This window comes from Alnus glutinosa, chromosome 10, assembly GCF_958979055.1.
Source record: "Alnus glutinosa chromosome 10, dhAlnGlut1.1, whole genome shotgun sequence".
NCBI classification, from domain to species: Eukaryota; Viridiplantae; Streptophyta; class Magnoliopsida; order Fagales; family Betulaceae; genus Alnus; species Alnus glutinosa.
This window is the reverse complement of record NC_084895.1, coordinates 5,588,924-5,612,481: the sequence shown is the minus strand read 5'-3', so window position 1 is coordinate 5,612,481 and position 23,558 is coordinate 5,588,924. Positions and strand designations below refer to the sequence as shown.

The 23,558-nt window shown below is 35.5% G+C and overlaps 2 protein-coding genes and 1 pseudogene across 3 annotated transcripts in view; all 3 read left to right on the top strand.

Moving 5' to 3' along the window:
• Positions 1-848: 848 nt before the first annotated feature.
• LOC133880741 (probable pectinesterase/pectinesterase inhibitor 25) lies at positions 849-9,029 on the top strand. Its single transcript, XM_062319734.1, has 4 exons — positions 849-1,729; positions 6,651-7,008; positions 7,661-7,984; positions 8,541-9,029. The coding sequence occupies exons 1-4, from the start codon at positions 1,079-1,081 to the stop codon at positions 8,906-8,908; spliced, it is 1,701 nt and encodes a 566-aa protein (XP_062175718.1). The 5' UTR covers positions 849-1,078; the 3' UTR covers positions 8,909-9,029.
• A 3,530-nt stretch (positions 9,030-12,559) lies between these two features.
• Positions 12,560-16,864, top strand: LOC133880276 (probable pectinesterase/pectinesterase inhibitor 25; annotated as a pseudogene).
• Positions 16,865-21,332: 4,468 nt separating this feature from the next.
• LOC133880267 (probable pectinesterase/pectinesterase inhibitor 25) overlaps positions 21,333-23,558 on the top strand; it is a 51,873-nt gene continuing 49,647 nt past the window's right edge. Inside the window, exon 1 of one of the 2 annotated variants that reach the window (XM_062319184.1) lies at positions 21,333-22,139. In XM_062319184.1, coding sequence (XP_062175168.1) covers positions 21,504-22,139 — 636 coding nt within the window. In that variant the 5' untranslated portion in view covers positions 21,333-21,503. The remainder of the gene's footprint in view (positions 22,140-23,558) is intronic. The other variant, XM_062319183.1, reaches the window with a different exon arrangement.

Sequence of the window (23,558 nt, the reverse complement as noted above, 5' to 3'; positions counted from 1 at the left end):
TCTATTATATATGCATATACTTGAGGGTCGATGGACCAAATATATCTTTCCTGTTCACAGCAATGAAAGTATATTTTGACATAAAATATACTACTGCAATGCAGGTATATTTTTCTCCATACCAATTCACACACAAGACGATAATAATATTTTTAAATCAATCATTAATCATAAGCCTCTCATTTGAAAAAAATAAATAAAAAAACCCCTCAAATTCTCAATCCATTCCGTATGTTTGTCTACAATTATTTGTTTGAATTGTAAACAATTCGAGCAGGTGATTAAGAGAAACCACTTGTGAGATCCATCTGATCAAATAAAAATTGAGCTGCTCAACCATTAATTTATCCGGTCAGGTTGATCTCATAAGTAATTTCTCACAATCAAGGAACATGATTGTATACAATTATTTGTTTGAATTTGAGAGAATTTGGGGGCAGGTGATTGTGAGAGACCACTTATGAGACCCATCTAATTGAATAAGTAGTTAGACATCCAAATTTTTATTTGATCAGGTGGGTCTCATAAGTGATTTCTCACAATCACGGATCATGATCGATTGTTTACAATTATTTGCTCGAATTTAAGAGAATTCATGCAGGTTATTGTGAGAGACCACTTATGGAATCCACTTGACCGGATAAGTGGTTGGACAGCCCAATTTTTATTTGGTCAGATGGGTTTCAGAAATAGTCTCTCATAATCTTAATTAAATTCAAACAAATAATTATTGTAGATGATCATAATTTCACAATCACCTGTCTGAATCGTTTAAACTTCAAGCATATAATTGTAGACATCCAGATACATTGCGCTTACGTGTGAATTCTACATATTTATCTTGATTGTGTAAAAATTATGCACTTTTTATTGTAAAAAAATCATTTTGCTTGGTCATGAACTTCCTTGCAAGTTCCCACCATCACTGCATTAAATGTCCATTCCTAAACTCTCAAACCAACACACCAAACCCCGTCACCATTTTTAATTTCACGCGCATTTATGCTTTCCTTTATATATATATATAATCACAGTTACAGTTGCAGTTGCAGGCAGAGTGGACCACCTCCATATCACAATGCCAAAGCCAGCCTTCTCCTTCATTCTCTTCCTTCTCCTTCTCTCCCTTTTCTTAGCTTTAGTTACCTCAGCCCAGTCGTCAACTTCTGCTGCGTGCAAGTCTACCCTCTTCCCGAAGCTCTGCCGTTCAATCCTCTCCACCATCCGCTACTCTCCGTCCGATCCCTACGGCTACGGCAAGTTCTCTGTGAAGCAATGCCTGAAGCAAGCACGCAAAATGTCGAAATCAATCGACAGCTACCTCAGCCAGAAGCGACGGTCGTCAATGCGCCACGCCGAGGTTGGAGCACTGGACGATTGCCGCCAGCTGTCCCAGCTCAACGTGGAGTACTTGGAGTCCATCTCGGCGGAGCTGAAGTCGGCCGAGTCGCTGAACGACGAGGTGGTGGAGCAAGTTCAGACGCTGCTGAGCGCGATAGTGACGAACCAGCTCACGTGCTACGACGGGCTCGAGGATTCCGAGAGCAGCATTGCGAGCGCGTTGTCTGAGCCGCTGAACAACGTGACTCAGCTGTATAGCGTGTCGCTTGGGTTGGTGACGCATGCGTTGGATCGGAATCTGAAACGAAACAAACGGAAAAAGGGGTCTGAAGGTGGCTTTCCGACGATGGTGCACCCGGTCCGTGAACGGCTTGAAAGTCTCATCAAGGTAAGCAATTTTTAGTTCTTGCTCTTTTTGTTTATCTTGTTTTAATGCACGTAGAGGAATAAAATTAAATGACAGAGTGGGACTAGATAAAAAAAATTAAATAATAATAATAATAATAAAATTAAATGATAGAGTGGGACTAGATAAAAAAAATTAAAAAAATTATTTAAAAAAATTAAATAATAATAATAAAAAAAATTAAATGCTAGCGTACGTCTTAGGCGGTACGTTGCATTAATGAGTCCAATCGCATAAGTATGCCGGAAGTAATTGTGAACCACGTGGGCCGGTGCAAGTCAATTGTGATGAAATCTTAACCGTTGATGGACATCACATCACATGGGTTTTAGTTTAATTGCATTGTCGCAGATAATGATGATGAGCTTCTAAAGTTTTTGTGGGCCAAAAATCTGTGGCCATTATACCCCACTTTATCCTAATTTATAGGAAATGGTAGCTGGCTAGGATAGAATAGGTTCTTCTCCATTCCATTTAAGTTATGATCGAAATTTAATATTATTAAATTGAAGCCGACCTATGGTCATCGGTTTTCAATTCCGATGACCGATACTCGATACTCGAGATGTGTATGTTGTTTTTGTCGGCTTTTGGAGTTTTCGGTTTGGGGTGGGGTCGGGTATTCCCGAATGGCGTCTTCATGTTCCATGTCGATCTTCCTTCCTACTCTTGTGTTAGTTCATCATAATTGTATGTGATGTCAATGGAAGAGCTGTGGTGGAGCTAACCTATAATATCAAGGACATTGTGTTGTGAATGGTGAGAAGGTCCATCTACATTGTGACGGTGAAAGAGGGGCGGCCCCTCACTACAATAACAATGACTTGAACGAATTTGTTGAAGAATCCCTTGCTTGATAGGGCTTGAGGTTATAAATTTAGGATGAAATCTCGACAAAGGGAGAGAGAGAGGGAAACCAAGATGGCTTGACGACAAGCTGGAATATGGAGGCCGAGCGTGGAGTTTGAAGAGTGAAGAAGAAGAGTGAAGGGTTTCTGAGAGATATGTGCTGCTTCTGAGAGTTTAATTAGCAAGATTTAGGGTTTCTGAGGGGAAAATTTAAAAAGTGTAATATATATATATATATATATATATATATATATATATATATATATATATATATATATATATATATATATATATATATATATAGTTATGAGGATTTTTTTTTTTTAATCGATTGTTGAGAATTGTGAAAATCATTATTGAATTCCAACCCAACCTAATAATAATTTTAAAATAACAAACCGTAACCGATTTTTAAACCTCGAAATTCATGATTTTCGGGGCAGAGTGGGTCAGGTACATCGGGTTGGTTGAGTTCGGGTGAGTTTTACCGTCCCCTAAATATTAGTACATCTAACAGTATACATAATATTAATAGTAACACAACTTTTAAATAATTAATGTAGCATCATGATTTTGTGGGAGAAAATTTATCGTCATTTTCCATATATTTAAAAAGTATTCCGTGTTGTGAAAACTATTTTGTATTTTGAACCGTTTGTTAATGATTTTGAAAACAATGTTTTTATTTATTATTATTTTATTTATTATTATTATTTTTTTTTATAGAGTTCATTTTGAAAACAATGTACTTTCTAGTTTTTTATTTTTAAAATCATTAATTATCATACAAGATCGCCTTAAGTTCTCTGCTTACCCCAAATAAAATAAAATTAAAAAATTAAAAGACGAATAATACAAACAGAAGGAACAAACCCATGGCAAAATTGGGTTTAGTAGGCTAATTAGGAATTCTGCTGTCTTGTTGAGCGGGGTTACCCAAACAGGGTTAGGCTTAAGTGCCGTAAAACAAACTATAACCCCTATGTTGTTGTTTTAATCGTCTAAATTTAATTTGATGTGTTCTATGGAAAGAAAAAATAAAAAAAAATAAAAAAAAATAAAAATATGAACCCTTACTAGTACTGCATAGGTGCCTAAGCCAAATCCACCCAAATATCTAAATCCTCACCCGTTAATTATTTTAAAAATTAAAAAATTATTGAAGAATGATGTGATAGATTGCCAAAATGTAAAGCTAGCGTCGACTTAGGTGGTGCATTAATAGTCGGATCGGATAGGTATTCCCAAAGTAATTGTGAACCACGTGGGTCGGTGCAAGTACTTCAATTGTGATGAAATTTAATGAGAGAGTTCATGAATGGAATTTAACCGTTGTTGGGCATCACATCACATCACATGGGTTTTAGTTTACATTGTCGCAGATGATGATGAGCTTCTACAGTTTTTGTGGGCCAAAAATCTGTGGCCATTATACCCAACTTTAGTTTATCCTAATTTATAGGAAATGGTAGCTGGCCAGGATAGAATAGAATATGATCTTATTCATTTCATTTATGATATGATCAGAATTTAATGTTGGTATATTAAAGCCGACATGTGGTTGTCGATTTTCAATTCCAATGATCGATACTCGAGATGTGTATGTTGTTTTTGTCGACTTTTGAATTTTGCAATTCAGGCGGGGTCGGTTATTACCGAATGACGTCTTTACCTTTTATGTCTTCCTTCATACCTTTGTGATAGTTCATCATAATTGTTTGTGATGTTAATGGAGGAGATGTGGTGGTGGAGCTAACCTATAATTTCAAGGACATTGTGCTGTGAATGGTGAAAAAGTCAATCTACAATGTGATGATGAAAGAGGGGCCTTGGGCCCGACGACAACAACAACAATGGCTTGAACGAATTCGACGAAGAATCCCTTACTTAATTGATAGGATGACATGTTTAGGGTTTTTATTTTTTTTTTTGATGTGAATCGATAGTTGAGACTTGAGAATCGTGAAAATCATTACTGAACTCCAACCCAACCTGATAATAATTTTAAAATAACAAACCATAACCAATTTTTAAACCTCAAAATTCGTATTTTTGGGGTAGAGTGGGTCAAGTACATCGGGTTGGTTGAGTTCGGGTGAGTTTTACCGTCCCCTAAATATTAGTGCATCTAACGGTATACATAATTTTAATAATAACACAACTTTTAAATAATTAATGTAGCATCATGATTTTGTGGGGGAAAATTTAACGCCATTTACTAAAAAGTATTCCGTGTTTTGAAAACTATTTTGTATTTTGAACTGTTTTTTAATGATTTTGAAAACAATGTTTTTTTATATATAGATCATTTTGAAAACAATGTAGTTTCTAGTTTTTTATTTTTAAAATCATTAATTACCAGACAAGATCGCCTTAAGTTCTCTGCTTACCCCAAATAAAAAAAAAATTAAAAAATTCAAAGACGAATAATACAAACAGAAGGAACAAATTCATAGCAAAATTGGGTTCAGTAGGCTAATTAGGAATTCTGCTGTCTTATTGTATGTCGACGTCGTGTCTCCCATCAATTCATTTGTGAACAGAGAATTAATATTCTTAAATCGAATAAATACAAATTAAGATATATATCATCACCATGGACATCCTTTACAAAACTGGCCACTGCCCATCTGTGATCGTGACGTGCCCACGCGGTTTCCGGCATGGTGGCCGGATTTATGGGGTTGACACTTGACAGAATTCGGTGACTATTCAACGTTGTGGAAGTACTGTATATATATATGTATAGGCCGCTAAGGCCGGTGGCTCTTGAATAAAAACCAAAAGAAAATTGGAAGAGACCGAAACAAGAAAGGAACATCGACACCCACGCCTTGATGTCATGCTATCTATGGATAATGAAAGCCACGTACTGGCCAACTTGTTCATATTCCCCATAATTTAGGGTTGGGAATTCTTGTTTCAGCCGGTTAAATTTTAAGTTGTATGGTATCGGGACTCTGGAAGAAGTCTTGATATAAGACTATATAGCTATGTTAATTCTAATGAAAGTTAGACCCTTGATAGATAATCCGTTAATTGTAATATTGGATTTGTGTGGTATTTTATTGATTATGTAAAAAATTGTTAGTTTTAAATGTTTAATTAAACGGGTCACACTCATACTCATACGTATCTTTCAACTTGTAGCTTTTATTTTTCTGATTGCAATGAGATTATCTCCATTATCCGAAAAAAAAAAAAAACCCTAATTTCGTATTAAACTCATTACAAAATTGATAGCTCTACCATACTGTCTTATTTACAATAAAGTTTTCTTTATTATGAAAATAATTGTTATCTTCTAAGAAAAATTAATGGTTATATATGAATTGAAGCAGTTGGAGAAAGCAAGCCCTAGTTTTTTTATTTTTATTTTTATTTTAATACTTAAATATATTAGGTTTAAAATCTTAGTAAAATTAGGTCTTAAATTGATTAAATTAAAAACTGAGGTGTAAAAGGTAAAATTGAGAATATTAATACAGGATTCTGAAATATTTTTCCTTTGGTTTATATATAGTGAAATTTGTTTGCCTTATTGGTATATGTTGAGACAGTTTCTGATAGTTCTTCTAGGTTCTTCATGACCTGAGTCTCACTCCCATGCCTAAATTAGTTTATGAAAGAAAAATATATCTTCTACCTCAAGAATTCAGTCTGTTGTTTATAATTGGGGTATGGGCTTATTTATAGGCGAAGATGTGGAGTCAAACTTGAATTGAGTTTAATACTTCCAATTAAACTATGAGTGCCTGATGTTTAATTTGGTATGAGAGTCTTATTTCCATTCAACTGGAAATTGGACAGTTGACCAGATTTTTCGAAGAGTCCTTATTGGACCTGCATTGGGACTACTACCCCAATTCAATAGCATATATGCATGCATATGTGCTTTACTTTGTTGATTAGTAGTGGATATAAAGTAGGGAAAATAGGAAATTGTATTCAGAAAATAAAAAAAAAATTAAAATTAAAAAAAAGAAGGAAATTGTTCAATTATAATGATCAGAAAAGTATATTTATTTTATTTGTCAATATTTATTTACTGCAGGATCTACGGAAAACCACTTGCAAAAAATCAACGGATTGCCCCAAGAAAAAAGAACGGATTCTGAGTGCTTTAGTAGAAAGCAATGGCATCCTTGTTAACGAGACTGTGACAGTCGGCTTATATGGCACCGACAACTTCACGTCCATCTCCGACGCCGTCGCATTTGCTCCCAATAATTCAAAGCCCGAAGATGGATATTTCGTGATCTACGCCACAGAAGGATATTATGAGGAGTATGTGGTGGTGCCAAAGTATAAGAAGAATATAATGTTGCTTGGAGATGGGATCAACCGGACTGTCATCACAGGAAACCATAGTGTGATTGATGGCTGGACTACTTTTAATTCTTCAACCTTTGGTAAGTAAACCATTCCCAAAATAACATTAATTGATCGAGCTCATTAATTATGATTAAGAATGATAATTTGTGTTCGTGTGTCGGGTAGGAGGTGTATATGCGGGTGAATATTAATCGCCTACATTCACTATATGCAAATGTGGTTATCAAAAACCACTATCTACATATGTGGATCCGGATAGCAGCTTTAAGGTCTACATACCCTTTATGTTTAATAAATTCTCTAAAACGACGTCGTTTTGTTATGTATATATACCCTTTTATGTTTAACCATAACTCGACATATATATTTAATTAAACTATTCAGACCCCTCAACCTAGCTAACATGCTAATTTTGTGTAAGAATCATATCGGGTTGGCAGGTCATGTAAAAAATTGTCAGCCTTAAATTTATGACCGTGCTGCTACTAATTAAAGTTTTCATTTCATTTGGATATATAATTGCAGGATTTGCTCTTTGCCTTCTATGAAATTTAACATTTTCGCTTGCTTTGTTGTTTTCTCTAAACGTAAACAGTCATAACTTTTACGTGGAAGATATATAGTAGACATAAATGAAGGGTTTGTGACTGTGGATCTCATATATATAACAATTGAACTATTATATATATATATATATATATATATATATATATATATATGTTGATGCAGCTGTTGCTGGAGATCGATTTATAGCAGTAGATGTAACGTTCAGGAACACGGCTGGTCCCGAGAAGCACCAAGCAGTAGCTCTAAGGAACAATGCTGACCTCTCCACGTTCTACCGTTGCAGTTTTGAAGGCTACCAGGACACTCTTTATGTTCACTCTCTCAGACAATTCTACAGAGAATGTGAAATTCATGGAACTGTAGATTTCATTTTTGGAAATGCTGCTGCTGTCTTTCAGAGCTGCAATCTATTTGCTCGGAAGCCAATGGATAATCAAAAGAATGCCTTCACAGCCCAAGGCCGGTCCGACCCAAATCAAAACACCGGTATTGTTAAATCACTACTTATTCCAAAAGTTTAAGTTGATAAGAAATAATAGATTTATATTATAACATTATACATCATGTGTGGGTTGAAACGGTTCAAGACCGTTCCTTGCATCAAACGGTTTGAAAAAAAAATGCTACCTATTAAGAATGTGGCATACTATTAATAAGAATTGAGTACGTTAAAACCAAACGACAGCTTTTGGCTTGAAGCTTTTCTACAACATAAAGCGCAAAAACCTAATGAAACTATACTCAATTCTTATCGATAACGTGCCACGTTTTTAATTGGTAGCATTTTTCAAGCTGTTCAATGTAAAGAACGGCTTAATTCACATAATTTTAGAATGGGAATCCTCATCCGGCTGAAACACTCATTTAATAAGTGATGCCCAACACGTGTAATATTTTATTGAAATAGAGGGTACATTGACGGAGACAAGATTCAAACACATAACGACCTTTGCTATGGAACAATTTTAAAAATCACCATTTATCCTCAAAGCTTAAGCTGATAGAAATGAATGAATTTAATCAGCTAATTATCTTTTGACAGGTATATCAATCCACAACTGCACAATTGAAGCTGCACCAGACTTGGCAATGGAGATGAACTCAACCTTAAATTATCTGGGGCGACCATGGAAGGAGTACTCAAGGACTGTGTACATGCAATCATATATTGGCAGTTTGATCCATCCCGTCGGATGGTTGGAATGGAATGGAACCGTTGGATTAGACACACTCTATTATGGGGAGTTTGAGAATCATGGGCCAGGGGCAGATACGAGAATGAGAGTAAATTGGCCTGGTTATACTTTGATGAATGCTTCACAGGCTTTGAATTTTACAGTTTTTAATTTCACAATGGGGGATACTTGGTTGCCTTATACTGATATACCTTTCTCTGCAGGATTTCTATAAACTAGAGATTTGTATCTAGATAAAAAGTTTCATTTGTTTTTCAGGGATTACCTTCCTAATGATTTTTTTTTGGAACCCTATAGCTTCGAGAAAAATGATTTGGTGGTGTTTGATAACATTTTTTAGGAGGTGTTTTTAGTGCTTGTTAAAGTATTGATTAAATGATTTAATTTTCTTTTTCCTATAGCTTAAGCTTTTGGGACGAACGGTAACTTAATTAATATGGTTATAGAGCCTAGAGGTATTGAGTTCAAACTTTATTTCAATCATTCGCCTCATATTTCAATTAAGTATTTCACGTGTTTGGGCTTCACCTATTAAAAGGTAGTTTAAGTCCACACGTGAAGATGAATGTTAATGTATTGACTAAATGATTAAATTTATCTATTCCTATCATTTTAAGCTTTTAAGATAAGTGGTGATTTAATAGTATTTTGGTTAAAAAAGTGTTTTGATGTGATATATATATATATATATATATATATATGAATTTTTTTGTGAAGAAAATTATTTGTTAATGCTTTAGTTGTGATTCTTGAGAATTTTAATGTATAGCTTGCTGGCAAAGCTAGGTTCAATCACCAATAGATTACTACAATCTTAACCCTCAAATCTCAACATATATAGAGATTTTGTTTGTATTTTAGATATCATAATAGATAATCACGTTAAGTTGTAACTAATTAACTAATTGTACAATTGTAATAGACATGTCCAAAATCATTTAGTGATTTCTCAGTCTCATTTGAAAAATTTGTTAAACTACCATATATATATTATTAGCAAATGACTTATTATAGTCTAATTTTAAAGAAATTTAGATTGAGAAAGGTTGATTATGAACAAAAAAATCAGAACAGGATTGCAAAATGTACACCCACACAATTTTATTTATCACTTAAAGGTTGCATAATCACGTGGGCCGGTACAAGTCAATTGTGATGAAATCTTAACCGTTGTTGGACATCACATCACATGGGTTTTAGTTTAATTGCATTGTCGCAGATAATGATGATGAGCTTCTAAAGTTTTTGTGGGCCAAAAATCTGTGGCCATTATACCCCACTTTATCCTAATTTATAGGAAATGGTAGCCGGCTAGGATAGAATAGGATCTTATCCTTTCCATTGTGAAGCCGACCTATGGTCGTCGATTTTCAATTCCGATGACCGATATCTGAGATTAGGGATGTAATCGAGCCGAGCCGAGTCGAGTTTGAAAATTTCAAGACTGGCTCATTTATGAGTCGAGCCTATATAGTCGAGCTTGAATTCGAGCTGAGCTATAAATTGCATGTTCAAGCTCGGCTTGTTTAAAACTCGGGCGAGCTTGAGCTCAAGCTCGAGTTCGTTGAAAATGACATTCGAGCTGAGCCGGGTTACTGGATAAGCTCGGTTCAATTAAAGCTCGATGTAGACTATTAAATTTTTCAATGAGTAATCAAAGCAGAATTCAAGCCCAAGTTAATGAACAACCTCTATGCATTTATTAATAACAAAAATATATAATATATAACTATATAAGGCATATTATTAAATATAGTACATAATATATATATATATATATATATATATATATATGCTAACTATTTAATATTGTTATATACTAACTATTAATAACTTAATATGTAATTTAACATACTAAATATTGTTATCAAAGTATTATAATTAATATGTAATACTATATATATATTATACTATATTTACTATTCACTAATATATATGTAAGATATGAACGAGCTAACGAGTTGAACTAAAGAGCCAGGCGAACGATTCGGTCGAGCTTTAAACGAGCTGAGATCGCGCGTCCCTATCGAGTTTTATCGAGCGAGTCGGGTATGTATCACTTACTAATTGAGCGGGTTTCTACAGTAATGATCGAGTTTTTACAGTATTGAGCTCGAGTTCGGATCGGGCTAAACCGATGGGGTATCGAACGGGCTGTCGAACGAATTGGTTTATTTACATCCCTACTTGAGATGTGTATGTTGTTTTCGTTGGCTTTTGGGTTTTGCAGTTCGGGGCGGGGTCATGTATTCTCGAATGGTGTCTTCGTGTTTCACGTCTTCCTTCATACCCTTGTGCTAGTTCATTATATATAATTGTCTGTGATGTCAATGGCGGAGCTGTGGTGGAGCTAACATATATATAATCTCAAGGACATTGTGCTGTGAATGGTGAAATAGTCAATCTACACTGTGATGATGAAAGACGGGCCCTTCCTCTAATGATAACAACAATAACTTCAACGAATTTGACAAAGAATCCTTGCTTGATAGGGTTTGAGGTTATACATTCAGGATGAAATCTCGACAAAGGGAGATAGAGAGAGAAAGATCCAGATGGCTCGATGACAAGCTGGAATGTGGAGGCGGAGCGTGGAGGTTGAAGAGTAGAGAAGAAGAGTGAAGGGTTTCTGAGAGATATGTGCTGCATCTGAGGGTTTAGGTGGACTTAGGGTTTCTGAGGGAAAAATTTAAAAAGCGTAATATATATATATTAGTATTTTTTTTTTTTGGTGCGGGTCGATAGTTGAGAATCGTGAAAATCATTAGTAAATTCCAATCCAACCTGATAATAATTTTAAAATAACAAACCGTAACCAATTTTTAAACCTCGAAATTCTTGAATTTTGGGACAAAGTGGATGGGTCAGGTACATTAGGTTGGTTGGGTTTGGGTGGGTTTTATTGTCCCTTAAATATTAGTGCATATAATAATATACATAATTTTAATAGTGACACGTCTTTTAAATAATTAAAGTAGCATCATGATTTTGTGGGGAAAAAATTAACGCCATTTACCATGTTTATGAGAAGTACGTATTCCGTGTTTTGAACACTATTTTGTATTTTGAACCGTTGGTTAATGATTTTGAAAACAATTTCTATTTTTAAAATCATTAATTAATTACTAGACAAGATCCCCTTAAGTTCTCTGCTTACCCAAAAAATAAAAAAAAAATAAAAAGAAAAATAAAAAGAAAAACAAAAGATGAATAATACAAACAGAAGGAACAAATCCATAGCAAAATTGGGTTGAGTAGGCTAATTAGGAATTTTGCTGTCTTATTGAATGTCGTGTCTCCCATCGATCAATTAATTCATTTGTGAACAGAATATTATCCAAAACGAATAAATACAAATTAAACACACTACGGACGATATCATAACCATGCATGGACATCCTTTACAAAACTGATCACTGCCCATCTCTGACTGTGACGTGCCCACGCGGTTTCCGGCGTGGTGGCCGGATTAATGGGGTTGACACTTGACAGAATTTGGTGACTCTTCAACGTCGTGGAAGACTGGAAGTACTGCATATATAGGTGGCTGTGCATATAGTAGGATAGGCTTAGGAGCCTTACTTCTATTATAACTCCGATTCTAGTTCTAATGTGGTTTTAATATTGGTTCATCCATGATTTCGGTCCTTGTTCTACTGCAACTCCATTTTATTTCCTAAGTCAATTATAATTGCAAATCCAAATTTATAAATAGAGGACTACGGATCGAGAATGATCAACCAAAAATCATCCGAAGAGTTGAAGCAATATACGATAAAGCTGATAAACAACATACCAAACCCCGTCACCATTATATATATAATCACAGTTGCAGTAGCAGGCAGAGTGAACCACCTCCATCACAATGCCAAAGCCAGCCTTCCCCTTCGTTCTCTTCCTTTTCTTAGCTCTGTTTGCCTCAGCCCAGTCGTCACCTTCCGCTGCGTGCAAGTCTACCCTCTATCCGAAGCTCTGCCGTTCAATCCTCTCCACCATCCGCTCCTCCCCGTCTGATCCCTACCGCTACGGCAAGTTCTCTGTGAAGCAATCCCACAAGCAAGCACGCAGAATATCGAGCGCAATCGACAGCTACCTCAGCCAAAAGCGACGGTCGTCAATGGGCCACGCCGAGGTTGGTGCGCTGGACGATTGCCGCCACCTGTCCCAGCTCAACGTGGAGTACTTGGAGTCCATCTCGGCGGGGCTGAAGTCGGCTAAGTCGCTGAACAACGAGGTGGGGGAGCAAGTTCATACGCTGCTGAGCGCGATAGTGACGAACCAGCAGACGTGCTACGACGGGCTCGAGGATTCCGAGAGCAGCATTGCGAGCGCGTTGTTTGAGCCGCTGAACAACGTGACTCAGCTGTATAGCGTGTCGCTTGGGTTGGTGACACATGCGTTGGATCAGAATCTGAAACGAAACCAACGGAGAAAGAGGCCTGAAGGTGGATTTCCGGCGATGGTGCACCCGGTCCGTGAACGGCTTGAAAGTCTCATCAAGGCAAACAATTTTTAGTTCTTGCTCTTTTTGTTTATCTTGTTTTAATGCACGTACGGGAATGATTAAATGATAGATTAATTGGGACTAGATAAAAATATTAAATAATAATAATAATTATTAGTATTTTAATAATAATAATATTAATATTATGATAGCGTTAGTAGTGTAATGTGCCCGAATTTCTACGAGATCGGTTAATTTGTAAAGCGAGATATGGATTGAACAATTAAATGATAGATTAATTGGGACTAGATAAAAAAAATTAAATAATAATAATAATTATTAATATTTTAATAATAATAATATTAATATTATGATAGCGTTAGTAGTGTAATGTGCCCGAATTTCTATAAGAAGATTTCAGGCATTCTGCTTTCGATCTCTTGCGAGGGTAGCAACGGATCGATTGAATTTCTTTTCTTAGGAGGGGTTGCAAGTTCACTGTGTAATTTCAATTTGAGATCCGTTTCCATTGCTGCTCTAACTAATTTTTTTTTTTTAATTAAAAAAAAAAATTACGCGTTAACTAAACGGGTCAAACCCATTAACCTTAACCCGTTAATTTTGTATTGAACTTGTATAAAAAATTGATAGCTCCGCCGATACTATCTTATTTACAATAAAGCTTTCTTTATTATGAAAATAATTGTTATCTGCTAAGGAAAAATAATGGTTATGAAGCTGTTGGAGAAAGCAAGCCCTAGTTTTTATTTTTTTATTTTTTTAATATTTAAATATAATAGGTTTAAAATCTTAGTAAAATTAGATATTAAATTGATTAAATTAGAAACTGAGGTGTAAAAGGTAAAATTGAGAATATTGATACATGATTCTGAAATATTTTTCCTTTGGTTTATAGTAAAATCTGCTTGCATGCCTTGTTGGTATATTTTGAGACATTTTCTGGTATGGTGTAAACAACACGTCTCTTATGCCTAAATTAGTTTTTGAAAGAAAAAAGTATATCTTCTGCCTCAAGAATTTAGTGAGTCAAAACTGAATTGAGTTTACTACTTCCACTTGAACTAGGAGTGTCTAGTGTTTAATTTGGTATGAGAGTCTTATCTCCATTCAATTGGGAGTTAGACAGTTGACCAAATTTTTCAAAGAGTTCTTATTAGACCTGCATTAGGACTACTATCCCAATTCGACAACATATATGCTTTACTTTGTTGATTAATAGTGGATAAAAAGTAGGAAAAATAGGAAATTGTATTCATTTAAAAAAAAAAAAAAGGAGGAAGGAAATTGTTCAATTATAATGAGAAAAGTATATTTATTTTATTTGACAATATTTTATTGCAGGATCTACGGAAAACCACTTGCAAAAAATCAACGGATTGCCCTAAGAAAAAGGAACGGATTCTGAGTGCTTCGGTAGAAAGCAATGGCATTCTTATTAAGGATATTGTGACTGTCGGCTTATATGGCACCGATAACTTCACGTCCATCTCCGACGCCGTCGCATTTGCTCCCAATAATTCAAAGCCCGAAGATGGATATTTTGTGATCTACGCCACAGAAGGATATTACGAGGAGTATGTGGACGTGCCGACCTATAAGACGAATATAATGTTGCTTGGAGATGGGATCAACCGGACTGTCATCACAGGAAACCATAGTGTAATTGATGGCTGGACTACTTTTACTTCTTCAACCTTTGGTAAGTAAACCATTCCCAAATTAACATTATTGGAGCTCATTATAATTTTGGTGACAATTCTTGTTTACGTGTCGGGTTCGGTTCGTGTCGAAATGTATATAGTTATAAAACTATATTGCTAAGTTAATCATAACTTGACTCATTTAATTAAATTGGTTAGATCCCTCAACCTTAACCTGCTATTTTCGTGTTGGATTCATGTTGGGATCATGAATCGTGTCAAAAAATTGCATGCCTTAAATGTCGAATGTCAGGTTCAGGTCATGTCGAGACATAGGTATAAGACTATATATGCTAACTCTAATCTTATCAATTTAATTAAACAGGTCAGATCATTCAACCTTAGGGCTTGTAGATAGTGTAAAAGATTGACAACATACACTAAATGTCCGGTGTTAGGTTCAAATTGGGTCAAGACATAGCATTACAAAACGAGTCAGACTTTAACCCGACCCATTTATTTAAACGAGTCAGACCCTTAACTCTATGCCGCGAATTTTATGTTAGATTCTTGTTAGATTAACGAGTTTTGTAAAAACTTTTGGCTCTAATTTTATGATAATGCCACTAGAGTTTTCCTTTCATTTGGATATATATTTGCAAGATTTTCTCTTTGCCTCCTCCAAACGTAAACAATCATAACTTGTGGAATATAGTAGACATGAATGAAGGCTTTGTGAATGTGGATCTCATATATATATATATATAACTTGGTCATAAGTAACAATTGAACTAATTAACGTATATATGCATTGATGCAGCTATTTCTGGAGACCGATTTATAGCAGTAGATGTAACGTTCAGGAACACGGCTGGTCCTGAGAAGTACCAAGCAGTAGCTCTAAGGAACATTGCTGACCTCTCCACGTTCTACCGTTGCAGTTTTGAAGGCTACCAGGACACTCTTTATGTTCACTCTAAAAGACAATTCTACAGAGAATGTGAAATTCATGGAACTGTAGATTTCATTTTCGGAAATGCTGCTGCTGTCTTCCAGAGCTGCAATCTATTTGCCAGGAAGCCAATGGCCGGTCAAAAGAATGTCTTCACAGCCCAAGGCCGGTCGGACCCAAATCAAAACACCGGTATTGTTAAATCATTACTTATTCTAAATACTTAAGCTAATAGGAAAAAATAGATTTATGTTATAACACTCACCATCACGTGTGGGTTGAAACAGTTCAAGATCTCTTGAAATTGTAGATTCTAAAATTATGTGAATTTAGGCCATTACTTGCATTGATTGGCTTAAAAAAAATGAATATATTTTTATTAGGTTAGTGCATTTCATGTTGTAGAAAAGCTTGGAGCCAAAAGTTGTTGTTTGGCTTTAACATACTCAATTCTTATTGATAATATGCAACATTTTTAATTGGTAACATTTTTCAAGCTGTTCGATGCAAAGAATGGCCTGATTCACATAATTTTAGAATGGGGATCCTCATGGCTGAAACTCTCATTTAATAAGTAAAGCTCAAAATGTGTAATATTTAATTGAAATTGAGGGTAAATTGACGGGGACAAGATTCGAACATAGGATGACCTTTTCTCTGAAATCAAGTTATAAATCACCATTTATCTTAAAAGTTTAAGTTGATAGGAATGAATGAATTTAATTATCTAATTTATCTTTTGACAGGCATATCAATCCACAACTGCACAATTGAAGCTGCACCAGACTTGGCAATGGATATGAGCTCAACCTTAAATTATCTGGGGAGACCATGGAAGAATCACTCAAGGACCGTGTACATGCAATCGTATATTGGCAGTTTGATCCATCCTGTCGGATGGTTGGAATGGGATGGAACCTTTGGATTAGACACACTCTATTATGGGGAGTTTGAGAATCGTGGGCAGGGGCAGATACGAGAATGAGAGTAAATTGGCCTGGTTATACTTTGATGAATGCTTTACAGGCTTTGAATTTTACTGTTTTTAATTTTACAATAGGGGATACTTGGTTGCCTTATACTGATATACCCTTCTCTGCAGGACTTCTATAAACTAGAGATTTGTAACTAGATAAAAAGTTTTGTTTGTTTTTCAGGGATTACATTTCTAATGATTTTTTTGGGAACCCTATAACTTTGGGAAAACTGATTCGATGGTGTTTGATAACGTTTTTTAGGAGGAGTTTTTAGTATTTGTTAATGTATTGATTAAATGTTTTAATTTTCCTCTTCCTTTCAGCTTAAATTTTTGGGATGAACGGTAGCTTAATTAATATGGTTACAGAGCCTAAAGGCCTTGAGTTCGAACCTTATTTCAGTCATTCGCCTCACATTTCAATTAAATATTACACGTGTTTGGGTTTCATCTATTAAAAGGTAGTCTGAGCCCACACGTAAGAATGATTGTTAAGGTATTGATTAAATGATTAAATTTACCTATTCCGATCAATTTCAACTTTTAAGATAAGTGTTGATTTAATAGTATTTTGGTTAAAAAAAATTGTACACATATGAATTTTTTTTTGTGAAAAACATTATTTGTTAATGCTTTAGTTGTGATTCTTGAGAATTTTAAGGGAAAATTACAGTTTAGCCCTCCAAACTGCCAGTCGTTTTGCAACTAGCCTCGCAAACTGTCAACACTCCAACTCTGGCCCCCCAAACTACCAAAACCTTTAAAAAATGTCAAATTTAACGAAATATCTCCATATTACTCATTCTACGTGTCATTTTTCAATTAAAAAATAATAAAAATTAACCCTAAAAATAAAAAATAAAAAATAATTATTTTTTTAATAAAAAAAATAGAGAAAAAGAACGAAAATTGGTGTTTGGCTGGTAGGGGGTGGCTATTCTAATCACACAGGGTTTAAACGATTGAGAAAAGTTCTACCACATGTTTGATTATTTGTATGTTGTCTTAACCTTTTCTCATGCTCATTCATCCAAATTCTGAACTCATATTTAAATATTCTTTTCCTCAATCTTGGGCTTACCCATCATCACATCTCATAAAGTTCACTGTTACCTCTTTCCTCCATTGGAGACCATCACTCCCTTTTCTTGCTCTCTTCACATGCTTTGGTTGCTTTAAATGCATTTTGGGCTTCTTCGATCAGCAGAGCAGTCACATGAAGTTCCTCCTCTAAAGCTTTTGTAGCATGTATGGTAGAATTGTCTTTTCTCCTTTTTGCAGTTCATCACATGACCAAATCTAGTTGAAGTGATCACGGTTAAGAGTGGCAAAAAAGAAGAAGAAGACCTGTCTAGATTTCTTGACCAATTGATTATATTATTATTATATATAGTGACTGGTGGTCTCGGTTGTTTTTCTTCTTTGTAGACTTCAATGGGCTCTGTTCTACGTTAAGTTGTAACTAACTAATTGTACAATTGTAATAGACATGTCTAAAATAATTTAGTGATTTCTCAGTCTCATTTGAAAAATTTGTTAAACTACCATATATTATAAGCAAATGACTTATTATAGTCTAATTTTAAAGAAATTTAGACTGGAAAGGTTGATTATGAACAGAAAAATCAGATCAGGATTGCAAAATGTATGCCCACACAATTTTATATATCACATTAAGATTGCATAATCATGTACACCAACACAATTGCATAAATTAATCAACAATTAGTAGGCTTTAATTTAATGAGGAAAACATTGCACAAGCATTTTACTTATCACTTTGTCATATATACTTTAACATGCGTGGGCCTATCAAACAAAAAGGGTACGGATCGTTTTAATTAGGATTTAAAGCCTAATTAAGGTAAGTAAAGAAGGAAACAAAGTAGGAGAAGTGATATCAAACATGGAGACAAGGTCTCAGATAAAATAACTCTCAAAACACTTCATAATTATGTATCATTCCCACAGTAGCCACATCAACAGCAAAGATAACGAGACAACGCCGATATGGTCTAGAAATTAGTTTACCAATAGTTGGCAGCAAATGATGAAGTATTATAATAAGCTCATATCTTTCTTCTTCTTCTTCTCCTTTTTTTTTTTTTTGGTTAAGTACATTGTACAAAACAGCTAAACAAGCTTAAAGCAAACGAAATTAAAAACCTAACAAACTAGTGGGAGGTGGATCTTTCCCACTTACAATATGGATAGAAGAAGAGGGGGAGGAGCAATGAGAATGTGGCCAGAAAAAAGATCTGGCTGTGGCCGAGTGTGCTACTGAATAGGTACAGAAATTCGCACTTCTATTGACTTTCCTTACACTCTAAGAAATGGAGGCCGGATTAAAATGTCTCACATTGCTAAGATTTCCTTCACCTGGACACTGTATAAGTTATGGTGTCCCATCCTCTATTAAGACATCTTATGAGAGTAAGTAAGGCCCATAAATTTTTACAATGTGGCCAAATGGAGAAATCTCATTGCCAAAACTTCGGCAACGAAAAATTAGTTGTTGCACCCAGGTTGTTGATAGCTGGGTGGCTATTATTTTTTGCAAGTACCTCACATTTGAAATTGTCAAAAGAGGATTTGGAAATGGTGCAATAGTTCTAATTTGAATTGTTCGTTTAAAATGAACAACTCAAATTGCTTCTGCATAGGACAAAGAAAAAAAATAGTAAATTGCAAGCCACCAAAGTGGCCATTAGAAGTGGCCAAGCCACTCAGTGTGGCCCAAAGAGTGGTTCAACCATCTCAAAACTTGGCAATTGGGTGACCGTACTGCCTCTTTGGCCTAAGGGGTAGCTCGGCCACCGTCAATGGCAAATTTAATGGTTCGGCCACTCTTATTGACCATCTAGCTCGGTGGCTTGCACGCTTCATTTTTTTTTCTCTAATACTGTATATGTTATCCTGATCTAGGCCGTTCAATTCAAATCAGAACTATTGTACCTGATGTAACACCACGATCTTAGTCCGCCGAAATTGGAGGCTTTTTGCAGCCAGAAGTTTTGTTGCTAGTTGAAAAGTGCACTTTAAAAAAAAAAGAAAAGAAAAAAGCTTATATTGTTGCAAAAGCAGAAATAGAATTTTATCAATTTCTTTTGGCGACTTGTATTATTCTGAAAGTATTATTGGGAACAATTATGGTTGCGAGAGGGGTTACAATTAATTGATTAATCCACTTGTTCGGCAGCGACGATTGTTGTGAAAGTTTACTTTGGTAATGTTAGGGTAAACACACACACCAGTGACACGTACACCATACGTTTTTTTTTTTTTTTTTTTTTTTTTTTTTTTTTTTTAAATTTTTTTTTTTTTTATTTACACTCCCACGATCACTGCATGTAAAACAATTAAAATTAAAACTAAGAAATCATTTTGGGAGTCTTGTTCTAATACCTAATTAATTAATTTAAGAGAAAAATGTATTGTATACATAAAATCTTCAGTCTGCCGTTTATACTTGGCGTATGAACCTAATTATAGGTAAAGAGGTGGAGTCATTTCATCCCCATTCAACTGGGAGTTGAACTGTTGACCAAATTCTTCAAAGAGTCTTTATTGAACCCGGACTGAGACTACTACCCCAATTCAACTTAGAATAGGATTATTCCCAACACCCAATAAAATTTCCTACCATTATTTATGCAAATCAAGTACCCCTTGTAACCCTTTCCCGTTATCAATTAGAACAAGAAATAAAATAAATGCAGCCCAACTCACTGTAAAAGTCCGTGAGCCTTACTCACTCTCAAAAGACGCCTTGAGAAAGGAGGGGTGTCCATGGCTTATAAAGTTTACAAGACAAGGATCTCTTAGCAATGTGAGACATTTTAACACGCCTCCTCACGTGTGGCATCTTTGGCCAAACACGTGTTCAACAATAGGAGGGAAAGACCCATCATTGTCAAATGAACCTGCTTTGATACCATGTAAAAGTCCATAGGCCTTACTCACTCTCAAAAGACGCCTTGAGAGAGGAGGGGTGTCAATGACTTATAAAGTTTACAAGACAAGAATCTCTTAGCAATGTGCATGAGATATTTTAACACTCACAAACACTGTAGAAAAATAAACCAAGCACATACAAGCAAGACACCAAATTTTGTACATGAAAAACCCTGGCCTTCAATGTGAAAGGAAGAATCACGGGACTTAATCTCGTTAAATCTTTCATTATCAACATTGGATTTACAATTATCTTCTCCAAAATAATATTTAAAGGCTACCAACACATCAAGAACACATACATTATATTCTTGGATAACAAAATCAATTCACCACGGTCCTTAAGGTGGATTTCAATTAAAACAGTAAAGAAAGATCTCGCAATCTATAGGTATGAGTAACCAAGCAATTGGAGAGGATTTTCAGCGATCGAAAACCAGTCAATACGAAGCTCTAAGCTCTCATTGTCTCAACAACATATTAAAATCTTAACAAAATCAGACCATAAATAACCCCTCTTCAATCTCTGACAAAACACACGACACACTTTTTGTTCTCCCCAAAAGACAAGTGGCCTTTGCAAAATGACAAGAGTTTGCACCATTTTCTTTCTCTAAAACGTTGCGCTTACCTTTGGTCATGAACTTCCTTGCAACCTCCCACCGTCTCTGCATTAAATGTCCATTCCCATATTCTCAAACCAACGCGCCAAACCCCATCACCATTATTAATTTCACGCGCATCTTATGCTTCCCTTTTTACCGGCCTATATATATATAATCACAGTTACAGTTGCAGGCAGAGCGAGCCACCTCCATCACAATGCCAAACCAAGCCTTCTCCTTCATTCTCTTCCTTTTCTTAGCTCTGTTTACCTCAGCCCAGTCGACACCTTCCGCTGCGTGCAAGTCTACCCTCTACCCGAAGCTCTACCGTTCAATCCTCTCCACCATCCGCTCCTCCCCGTCTGATCCCTACCGCTACGGCAAGTTCTCCGTGAAGCAATGCCTGAAGCAAGCACGCAGAATGTCGAGGGCGATCGACAGCTACCTCAGCCAAAAGCGACGGTCGTCAATGGGCGACGCCGAGGTTGGTGCACTGGACGATTGCCGCCAGCTGTCCCAGCTCAACGTGGAGTACTTGGAGTCCATCTCGGCGGAGCTGAAGTCAGCAGAGTCGCTGAACGACGAGGCGGTGGAGCAAGTCCAGACGCTGCTGAGCGCGATAGTGACGAACCAGCTCACGTGCTACGACGGGCTTGAGGATTCCGAGAGCAGCATTGCGAGCGCATTGTCTGAGCCGCTGAACAACGTAATTCAGCTGTATAGCATGTCGCTTGGGTTGGTGACACATGCGTTAGATCGGAATCTGAAACGAAACAAACGGAAGAAGGGGTCTGAAGGTGGATTTCCGGGGATGGTGCACCCGGTCCGTGAACGGCTTGAAAGTCTCATCAAGGTAAACAATTTTTAGTTCTTGCACTTTTTGTTTATCTTGTTTTAATGCACGTACGGGAATAATTAAATGATAGATTAATTGGGACTATATAAAAAAAAAATTAAATAATAATAATAATAATAATATTAATATTATGACAGCGATAGTAGTGTAATGTGTCCGAATTTCAACTAGACCAGTTAATTAGTAAAGCAAAATATATATTTTTAGTAATTTGGACAAAAAATTGTAAGAGAACTCTTATAAGGAGATTTCAGGCATTCCGCTTTCTTGCTAGGGTAGCAACAGATTGGATTTCTTTTATTAGGCTCGCCAATTTTCTATTTGACTCCTTAAAGGAGGGGTTGCAAGTTCACTGTGTAGGGCTTTTAAGAGGGGTTGTCGAGTTCAATTGTCTTGAACTAATAAATCTTGCATTGCATCTTAAACAGTTTGAGACAGATAAGTTTTGCAGTTCCTCTTTTAAGTTACCTAATAACAAAGAATCTTCATCCAAACACGATTAGGCTTAAGTGCCGTAAAACAAACTATAGCTCCTATATTGTTGTTTTAATGGCCTAAATTTAATTTTAAGTGTTATATAAAAAAGGAGAAAAAAATTTAAAAATCTAAACCCTTACTATATTGGTCAATCATAACTTGACTCATTTAACTAAACGGGTCATACTCATTAACTTTAACCAGCTAATTTTTTGTATTAAACTCGTATAAAAAATTGATAGCTCTGCCCATATTGTCTTATCTACAATAAAGTTTTCTTTATTATGAAAATAATCGTTATCTGTTAAGAAAAAATAATGGTTATCAAGAAGCTCTATTTTTTTTTTAATTATTTATTTAATATTTAAATATATTAGGATTAAAATCTTAGTAAAATTAGATCTTAAATTGATTAAATTAAAAAATGACGTGTAAAAGGTAAAATTGAGAATATTAATACAGGATTTTCAAATATTTTTCCTTTGGTTTATAGTAAAATTTGTTTGCCTTATTGGTATATTTTGAGACAGTTTCTGGCATGGTGTAAACAACACGTCTCCTATGCCTAAATTAGTTTTTGAAAGAAAAAAAGTATATCTTTTAATTGCCTCAAGAATTCAGTCTGTCGTTTATACCAGCTGGGGAATGAGCTTATTTATAGGAGAAGACATGGAGTCAAACCTGAATTGAGTTTACTACTTTCACTTGAATTATGAGTGTCTCGTGTTTAATTTGGTATGAGAGTCTTATCCCCATTCAACCGGGAGTTGGACTGTTAACCAAATTATTTAAAGAGTTCTTATTGGATCCGCATTAGGACTACTATACGCATGCATTTATGCTTTACTTTGTTGATTAATAGTGGATATAAAGCAGGGAAAATAGGAAATTGTATTCATAGAAAAAAAGAAAAGAAAAAAAGAAGTAGAGGAAATTGTT

Coding starts and splice junctions, on each gene's coding strand:
- LOC133880741 (XM_062319734.1), top strand. CDS start 1,079: ATGCCAAAGCCAGCCTTCTCCTTCATTCTCTTCCTTCTCCTTCTCTCC. Junction 1,730..6,650: donor GGCTTGAAAGTCTCATCAAG/GTAAGCAATTTT, acceptor TATTTACTGCAG/GATCTACGGAAAACCACTTG. Junction 7,985..8,540: donor CGACCCAAATCAAAACACCG/GTATTGTTAAAT, acceptor ATCTTTTGACAG/GTATATCAATCCACAACTGC.